The sequence below is a fragment of the Psittacula echo genome (genome assembly GCF_963264785.1).
Source record: "Psittacula echo genome assembly, chromosome: 5".
Lineage (NCBI taxonomy): Eukaryota > Metazoa > Chordata > Aves > Psittaciformes > Psittacidae > Psittacula > Psittacula echo.
In genome coordinates, this window is record NC_137739.1 from 59,688,289 (window position 1) to 59,698,372 (window position 10,084).

The 10,084-nt window shown below is 41.5% G+C and overlaps 1 protein-coding gene across 1 annotated transcript in view; it reads left to right on the forward strand.

The window, feature by feature from the left end:
* Positions 1-3,206, forward strand: part of TDP1 (tyrosyl-DNA phosphodiesterase 1) — a 47,843-nt gene extending 44,637 nt beyond the window's left edge. The window contains exon 16 of the mRNA XM_080618600.1: positions 2,770-3,206. Coding sequence (XP_080474726.1) covers positions 2,770-2,843 — 74 coding nt within the window. The 3' untranslated portion in view covers positions 2,844-3,206. The remainder of the gene's footprint in view (positions 1-2,769) is intronic.
* The last annotated feature ends 6,878 nt before the right edge of the window (positions 3,207-10,084 follow it).

Here is a 10,084-nt window from a genome sequence, read left to right on the forward strand (position 1 = left end):
CAGTTGTGAGAGAATCTTCAGAAGTCTGCCTGACTGAAATAACACTTTGAGATTTCAGGTAATCTTAAAGTGGCAGTGGGGCAAGAATGGTCCCATTCATTTGACTAGTGCTAAAGTTCTGCTGCTTCTAAATGAGGCAAGAAGGAAGCAGTGGTACTAGATCACTAATTTTGTATCAACTGCAGCTTATTGGAATTAGTGTTATCAGAAATGAAGAACTGAACTTGAAATGTGTGGAAGTTAGGTACATTGAGCACACTTAAAAAATGTATGTAATGGGGCTGTAAGTAGGGAACAGTTAACCTCTACTCCTCCTCTTCCCTCGCCCCCAGAAGATAAGGGTTTAACTTTCAAAAGCCTGGCAATCATTTTAGTGTGTAGCAGTACGTTGCTATGGTCTTACAGTATTTGTACACAGTCACTGTCTTTTTCTTGCTGATATAGCTCCTACTAAAAGTAATAATTTTAAAGTTGATCTGATGCTTTAAAAATACCTGAATTACTTGTTTCAGTAATAGTTTTGCATGTGGCTTATTAAAATAGTATCAGGTGTTCTATAAATCCAGCAGCATCACATTAATAAAACAAAGATCCAACTGCATTAATAGCTACCTTAAGAAAATTTTATTAAGATAGACACAATAAAAAAGAATTAAATTGGGTATTGAAGCCTCTCAGAGTGCTTTATGGGGTAACTGAAATAATTTCTGTACATCTATCTTTCCCTTTATGTTTTGCTGAATGAAACAGAGTAACTGCAGATGGTAGTGAAGATAAATAGGTCCAAGCTGTATAGTGGATTCCAAGTGACAGATTCCAGTGCTTGAGTGGAACTGGATTTATTCTGATGTCATGGTTTAGAGGTCAATGATAAAAAAATGAATGTATGCTTGGAAACCTTAATGCTTTTTCCAGTACCCGTTCTTATAACTATTCATGTTTACTATATGGTAAGGTAGTCACCGAAAAGACAGAAGGCACATGTGACTCTCAAGCATGAGACTGATAGAAGCAGCTTAGGGAAATAATGGTGCTAACTTTTCGGTTTGGTTTTAAGGTATGACTCAAAGTCTAGATGTTCTGCAGTTGATTCGGAAACCCACAGACATTATCTGGCAGTGCACTGATTTAAGTGCTGTAGTTTCTTCTGGTTTCCAGTACCTTTTATTTTTTTGTGCTTGAAAATCGCCAATCCACTGTAACTAAAAACTAGCCAACTACTTCTTCCACTCAGAAGCTATATAATGATTTTAAATTAGGGGAAGACATGGATGTTTGCTTTTATTGTGCTCTTCTAATAACATAATGTGAAAGATTGCATTTGTTGCACAGGCTGTTCTTTCGCTGGTGATCACATACCTGTGACTTGTAACATCCCCATCACTAGTCTTATTAAACTCCCCTTTTTCAAGTGAAGCATATTCAATTTTCTGATAATTTAAAGCATTTGCCTATTACCTGCTTACTGCTGTAAGCAGACACTTCTGTAAATCATTTGCATAGCTGGGATATGTTTGACTTCAGCATATGGAGCTACAGTGCTAGAATTAAATGCACTGTAGTAGCAGGTAAATAGCAAGTACATGCTGGGAATGCTCTCCCTGCCCCATGTTTAATTGGTGCAGTACTTGTCAGTGTGCTTGTTCTGCAGTTTATACATGCCTTCCTTACTGCTTCTGTCGCTTTCTTATTCTCCTCTTCTTGCTACAGTAATTCTCACTTCATATATTGTAAGACCTGGTATTGGATCTTGTAAACTTAAAATTAGACAACAGTAATCATGATAAATAGCTTATCCAAAATTTGAACTGACAAGCGTATCAAATCTTCTTTAGCAAGTGTACATAGTATATTATGTAGATGTGTAGCTTGGTTTTAATAAACTACATCTGTCATCCTCAGTACAATTCAATTTAATTGTATGCATTGTACAGATTGATGTCACTGTCTTCCTTCAAGGCTCATTTTGTAGGTGGAAAAAAGAAGCAGGCAGGATTTATATAAACTTCTTGTTTGTGAAAAATCACTGAAAGGATTGAAGAATTTTTCTCTGTATTTCAGTAAGAGTAGCCTGAGAGAAGTGGAGTAATAGCTAGGGGCTTCTGCAACATGTCTGCGGTTGGAGGAAAAGCCTCAAGCAGGTTGCAGAGCTAGCAGTTGGTTCCTGCTGTGTTGTCTTTTCTCCTTCCCAAGAGTAGGAATAGCTTCTGTATTCTAAGAGGTCGAGGGGAAGAACTGTCTGCTGCAAACCTGTTGCTCATCTAAAGATGAAACATTTGAAGAAATGAGGTCTGAACTTGAACATTTCAGAGGTCAGGCAGAGTCATTCTTAGATACTGAATTCTTACTGTCTGTGTGAAAAATACTGCTACATTACTGCACTGACTGATAATTCCATTGGGTTAAGAGATGTGCCTATGGGCCAAAGCAGATGTGGCTGCATGACTGTTCTTGTGTGCTCTCTGAAATACAATTTCTTTTGTATTTTGAAATGTAAATTTCTTTTACAGCTAGTATGGAGTATGTTGGGTTTTAATAATCATATTCAGGATAATATCTGGGGGGGAATCAAAGCCTTTTGAAAACTCTAAATCTTATTTAAAAAAGTAGCTGAATACAAAATGTCCAGTAAACTTAAATGGCACATGGGGTTATGTGAAAATCAGTGGGAATTTTCACCTTTCTCCAAACAAAGGGGAGGAAGAGGATCAAAATTTTACATTCAATAACTGAATTTGTCATGAGCCTTTTTTTGGTTTTGGTTTACAGATCAACCATGGATTTGGAATATTCCTTACACTGATGCGCCTGATACACATGGAAATATGTGGGTTCCGTCGTGAATGTTTCCAGTATTCTGTGATGTTTCACTTACTGACACTGAGCCTGCCGTGCTACTTGCAAGACTACTTATTTCTGAGATTTAAGCTATGATGTCTGTTGTAATGGCTAATTTGTAGTTGAAAAAAGTATTAAAATGTTGATAATGGGAGATTCATGGAGGACCTATAACCATATTATTATAAATGAACCTGCATTTTTTAATACTTTTTTATATGGTTTTTTCCTTACTATGGTTCTTACATGCTTTTCGAGATTAAAACAAGTTTAGACTTTTCTCAGAGACTGCATTTTTAGCTGTACTGAACTTAAAATTTACTGTTCTTGAGACTGTTGGCCCGAGTAGCTGGAATAGAAGTTGTTGTATGTGAAGCTTAAATAAAATAAAGTCAGCCTTGTTTATATATCGTTTGTTCCATCTTCTTCTGTGTACATTTCAAATTGGATTGAAATTTTTCATTGCAATTATTACTGCTAATGCAAGCTGTAATATTTGATGGTTTGGCTTCTTCCAGTATTTAGCTTTTTGCTGGTTATTTCCTAATCCTCTGGGGGGTTTTGCCCCCTTGGATACAAGTACTGTCCAAAATACTAAATTGAAGTGGATGGGCTTGGGTGCTGAAGAGTACTCTTAAGTAGTGCTGTGGGATGTGTGAACAGGTGGTCCTGCAGCCTGGAAATCTTGTAGTGTGCTTCATTAAGAATTCCCTCTGCATCCCAGATAACCGTACTGGGTAGCTGTTCCCGTGCTACCTAATTAATTTTGCAGTGTCATTCCCCAAGATGGTTTGGAGTACACTGGGAGGGCACTATTTCCTAATGTCTAATCCTGATTCATTCGAAAGTTCTATATGCAGAGTCTTTACTGTTCATGCTACATTCAGAAACTGTTTGATCCTGCCCCTGATAAGCCTGGGAAAACAGGGGTCAGGGAAGGTAACATGAAAATGGAGCAATTCTAAAAACTGAAAGAACAATTTAATAGCCAATTGTCATACTTTCTTTGCAAAAGAGGATTAATATAATTATATTAATATAATTATTTCTGTTAGAGTTACAGAAGTTCTAAGTAGGAAGGTGTCTTCATATGAGGACAGCTTTAAGAGTTCTAGAAGGTGGGCTAAGAATTAACGGACATTTATCCTTAATTTGTGAAGACTGTGATGTTACATATATGAGTATTCCTGTTTTTGTCATAGAGTGGTTTAACAAGCTCTGAGGCTTTCCTGGTTAAATTCCGGATGGAATTTTTTTTGTTTCCAGGCACTTGGCATGATTTAACTTCAGCTCCCAAGGGCTCAGGTTAATGCAGTATCAGAACATCCTTCCAAAGCCTGTTGGTGGGAACAAATAAACCAGCTAATCAGTTAACGCTAGGAAAATTCAGGAAACCTTTCCAGTGCAGAGCTGTGACCCACAGCAGCTGGGACTGTGGTTTGAGCATGGAAATGCTTGTGATTCTCAAAAGGTTAAATCTCCTGCCAGGGCAGCATAATGTTGTGCAGTTTCTTACTGGAGTCACATAGTAAAGCAACAAGCTGATTTTGTTTTGTTCAAGACTGTGATATGGTGATGTTATCTGGAGTTTTTTCACCATGCCTGAGATTAAATCCAGCATCACAGAAGGTAAGAAGGCGTAAGAAGTAGCATGTGCTTTTTTCCGTGCTAGGTGTGCAAACATGCAACTGTATCATTCTCGTTTGGCAGCTTTCCTAAATGAGTCCATGTGCTTTTTTTCAGCAATTAGCAGTATGTTAATTCCTTGTGCTTTCTTCTGCGTAGGCTTTCTGTGGTTTTGATATTCAAGCCTGTCTTCCATAAACAAATATGAACACAGTAACAGAAATAACAGCACAAAACTGCAAGTAAATTAAAATTAATAAAGAGAGATGGGATACCAAGAACTGAATATTGAAATCACTAAATTCATGTAATATATAGATGTGCACTGTGACATACATTGCCTATTTGGTGTATGTATTTGAAAAAGCTAGAGTAGAGATGTAATGTTCATTACAATGCTAGATGCTACCTAATCCCACAGATATTTTTACTGACATCAATAAAATTGCTGACATTTTCCAGCTGTGGAATTAATCACTGTGGCCTAGGATGTCAGAATTTTAGCCGAACACTGACAGTAGTCACACTGTTCCTTCTCTCTTACCTCTGTGTTTCTTTTAATCTGAGCAACTGTAACTGGCATTCCGACGGGCAAAAGAAAGAAACACCAAAAAGTACTGGAGGCTGAAAAGAGCTGTGTAAGTTCAGAGAAGTAAGTTCATATGCTAATCTACAGTCTTCATGGCCTTGACTTTTTTTCTTTTTGTAATACACTGGCTTTTCTTCTTATCCATTTATCAAAATGTTATCTCTACTCAAACTAATTCCTAGTTACTGCTTTCTAAATGTTGCTGCAGTGCTTTCAAGCTGTGATGTCATTGTATTAAGTAGAGTAAAAAGTTAATCCTTTAGTTGAAAGTGTTTTCCAATGCTTAGAATGGAGGAATGTGAGGGGGCTCCTGGATTCTTTTACTAACTTTTTCTGACTCTATTCTGACTTTACACACGCTGATTCATGTGTCTCTTACTCCATTAGCAAGCAGATCACTACCCTACACAGGTCTATTGCCAATAAGCTTGAATAAATGAAAAACTTCATTCTGAACTATAGTTGGTTGTTGAATAGTTTGGAAAATTAAGCTACCAACCGAATGGTGATTTTCTTACCTGTTGAAATGCTGGAAGATAAACAGCATGCAAATGCAAAGGGGCATCTAGAAGTGGAAGTTGTTCTTGAGGAGTCTCTCTGGGACTTTTAATCCATGTCTGTCTCTGCCTCACTTGCCCGATTGTAAATTTTAATTTGCAAATATCTTCAAATAAAAATACCCCATAGGGTATTAAGTATAAATGAAATATTGTCTTCAGTAGGAAGACCGGAATACAATTGTGTTTATCAGCCACACTTTAGTAACTGATGTGAAAGAGATGGAAAAATTTTTCACATTTCTCATCCCTGAAAATCTCTACTATAGAGGCAGGTTCAGTTGTCTTCACTGCAAAGTGTCTTTTATGTTGTGAGGAATAAATACACTAGATAAAGGAAAGAAGCAACATTACAGCTGAACATGATCCAGCTTGTGCCCAGGCAGCCAAGAAGGCCAACAGCATCCTGGCCTGTATCAGCTATAGTGTTGTCAGCAGGGCCAGGGAAGTGATTGTCCTCCTGTACTCAGCACTGGTGAGGCTGCATCTCAAATACTGTGTTCAGTTCTGGGCCACTCACTGCAAGAGAGACATTGAGGTGCTGGAGCGGGTCCAGAGAAGGGCAATGAAGCTGGTGAAGGATCTGGAGAAAAAGTCTTATGAGGAATGGCTGAGGGAACTGGGGTTGTTTAGTCTGGAGAAGAGAAGGCTCATGGGGGGGCCTTATTGCTCTCTAAAACTACATGAAAGAAGGTTGTAGTGAAGTGGGGGTGTTGGTCTCTCCTCCCACATAACGAGTGATAGGACAAGAGGAAACAGTCTCAAGTTGTGCCACAGCTTTAGACTGGAGATGAGGAAAAAACTTACTCACTGAAGGGTTTGTCAAGCATTGGAACAGGCTGCCCAAGAAAGTGGTGGGGTCACCATCCCTGGAGGTATTTAAGATGTGTAGATGTGGTGCTCAGGGACACGGTTTAGTGGTAGAATTGGCAGTGCTAGGTTAATGGTTGGACTCAATAATCTTCAAGGTGTTTTCCAACCTAAACCATTCTACGATTCTCTGATTATTTCACATTCAGTAGGACTCTGCTAGAGATGCAATCTGTTTGAAACTCTTAGCAAAGCAACAGGGATGTCGTTGGCCTACTCTCAATGCCCCAAGTGTCACATGTTCATGAAGTTCCAGGACTTTTTATTTTTTTCCTATAAATTTGTTAACATCCAGTTTAAGTTCCAGAAGGAGTTTGCTCAGCATCAAAGGTAGCAGAAAGCTGGTTGCTTTGCTCCTCTTGCAAGATATTTCATTATGTATAAAATTTGCTCGAGTAAATTGCAGCTCTCACACAGCTTCTCCAAAGATAAGCAGTTAAGCGTACCAGCTTATCACTTCCAAAGGAGATGCTTAATTAAAAAGTACTGACACTGTCAATGAGAGTAACTAGATCTCTGTGTGAGTCTTCCACAGTAATTTGCAGATGCATTAACAATAGCCCTGTTCTGACTAGATATTTGTTGGTAATCATTACTATGGTACTCAGTGACTGTAGCTTTCTTAATTACAGGGTTATCGTTAAACATTATCAACAGAACTAGACATTGATTTTTGTTGGAGTTTTTTTTTCTATTATTTACAGTTGTGCTAAGCCTCACTACCACCAATCTTTTTGTCACTAAATACCTGCACACATAGACAGTAAGGAGCTGTGTGCTTCTGGTGCCAAGGAGTAGGGCAAAGAGCAGGTTTCCTGACGATGCCACAAGTGCGTGTGCTGAGGCAATGCATTCCGTGTTTCAGCTTACTAGATGTTAACTTCAGTTTGGGGTTAATTTAAATGTCAGCAACATGTTTAACCATTGGGTTTTTTTTAAACTGAAACTAAAAGATAAGTTGGAGTATTTTTCCCCATGCCAGTGAACACACCCATTTCTTTATTTCATCCTGTGTAAATGCTCCAAATGGGTGACTGTATCATTATACTGTTTGTGCTCTCCACTCACTCAAGTTTTTCCGGCTATCCACCCAAAGGCAATGGGAATAGTGATCTTTTTTACAAGTATAGTATCCTTTCAAGTAAGTACTTTAATTAAGGGAAGTAAAGGAAGAAAAGGAGCTTAAAACAATAAAAGGTGACACACCTCTGATATTTGTCATCCATCTTCTCATTTTCTGCTTCAGGATTCCAGTCAGTATCAACTCACATTTGCTCTACCCCTTAATAGGGAGCATGATGCTTTCTCAAGAGATTAAATCACTGCAGTTTCTTTATAGTGTTTTAGTTTCATGAAGATCAGATTTGACAAATTAAGGGAACTTGCAATTTTTAATGTCCAAGGACAGCGGTTTAGTTCATTGTCTTTCAACACCATGCCAGATATTCTTAGTAATGCTTCCTCTATACCCAAGACCATATTGGTCTTGCCATAACTATTCCTGCCTAACAAAATAATAGGTAAGTAATAGGAGGAACTCAATATCATAGAATAATTTTCCATGGATATTTCTCTGGATAATGTGATTGTTCTTCATGTTGCTTTGGGCAACCACATTGATATCATGGCTGGAAGAAGTGAAAGGCTTCTGATGCCATTGTGCTGACCCAAGCCACCCAAGAACAACTTTGATGGATGGAGACTTCAGTGCGGACCGAGGATGTTCAGTCAGTTCTGCTGCCTGTGCTGGCTGGGAGAGCACCGATTTACATCCATCTTTCTGACTGGCAAAGCAGAGAAATATAGGGGGGTTTTCCCCTCTAATAGGAACTATCAATAATTTTAAAGATACACCAGCATTTTTTTTGTGGAAGCATGTGGTTACCTTTAGCAGTTGGAACAGAGTCTGGTTACTTTGACTGGCATCTCCTCTTCCTCTTATTTCGGCTGCTCAGTGTCTTCCAGCACTGCTACTATTTTTAATTGCCATATGTCAGTCTATGCTGGAGGCTAATGAAGACAGAATAAAATACTGCAACGTGATGTGTTATGTATCACCTATGAGTAATAACAAATAGAAAAAGCAAAGAGGAAGCATGAGTCCCATTCATCCTCGGCTGTAGGTTTACTGTGCAATGTGAGAAAAGGACTTTGTTTTTCTCTGTGCCTGCTGCCCAAGTAGATGTTTGCCGCACCGTGGGTCCTCTCTCAGACATGGGCACAGACCTGTCCACAGTCCCCTCCCAGGGCTCAGGCCAGTAGAGATACCTCAGGCTGAGAGACCATCAATGACTCTTGCATGGTTATCTGCCTTTAAGGAAGAAATCTAATTACTAAGACCTCAGTGTTCATTCCCATTACATTGTAATTGCAACATAATAGAATATGTATATATAAAAGTAGATGTTGTAAGAATACCTTATTAACATGCTTTTTCAAATAAAATATATATAGGTTGCCTTTCACTGGAAAGAAAGTGTATATATACCGGTATGTTTTACAGAAGTCAGTTCTAGTCCACAATTATTTTAAAGTAGAATTCAGCACAGTAGTAGTCATCAGACAGTGCCAAGTTCAGCTTTTTCTTTCTATGGCAACAATGCTTTTTCCAGAAGGTTTGGACGGAGAACTCTTTGACCCTGAAAACAGCTCATTTTTAAACCACATTGCAGTCCTAAAGCTGCCTCTCTTCCACACAAAATTTCCCTTCTACTGCCTGGTGTTGGATGGAGATCTAACAACCTGTGAAGGCCGCCGGTAACCAGACCTGTAGAGAAAGCGGTGCCCTCTTTTGGCAAAAGGGAGTAATTTTTCTTGCTTCGATAGTGCTTCGATAGTACTCCGATAGCCGGGGCGCACCAACTGTAGGGTTTTCACTCGCAGTCTCTGCGGGAGCCCCGTTACCCCGGGCGCACAGCGATCAGATACCTCTGCAGCTCCCGCCAGCAGGAAGCTCGCAGGAACTGGGACAGGATGGGAGCTCCGCTGAGGGGTGGAGGCCGCGGGGCAGCCGCCCTTCCTCGGCCCGCCCTGCCAGGTGCCGCCTCGCCCCGCCCGCAGCACGGGGGAGACCCTCAGGAGCGGTGGCCGCGCTCAGCTGAGGTGAGCGTCCTGTGGGTCCTCGGTGCCATGGCACGGGTGGCCCAGGACGGGGGCTGAGGTGCTCCAAGGCGGCGGGGCGAGCTGCCGCCGGTCCCGCCTCGCCTCCACCCCTCGTCAGGCAGGAGGTGCCTGTCCCTGCGCCCCGCGCCGACGTGCTCGGGGCGGGGGAACAAGGGAGTATGAAACTGGCGGAGACGGGAGCCCGGCGGGGCGTGCGGCGGGATTGAGGGGCCCCGCAGGACCGGACCGGCCAGGCCGGGCGGTTTCCTCGCCCGCAGGATGCACCGGAGCCCGTCAGCCGAGGGGCCGCGCCCTGCCCCCGGGGCGGAAGTGCCGGCCGGCACACGGGAGAGCCACTCGCCGCCGCCGGGCTCCGCAGCACCCTGAGCTCCGCGGCCCCGCGCACGCCTGGCGGGCGATGCCGTGATGGCCGGCGGCGGTGGCGGCAGGAGGTCCCCGACGTAGCGTGTCGGAGCGGCAGCCCGGTCCCGCGGGGCGGAGG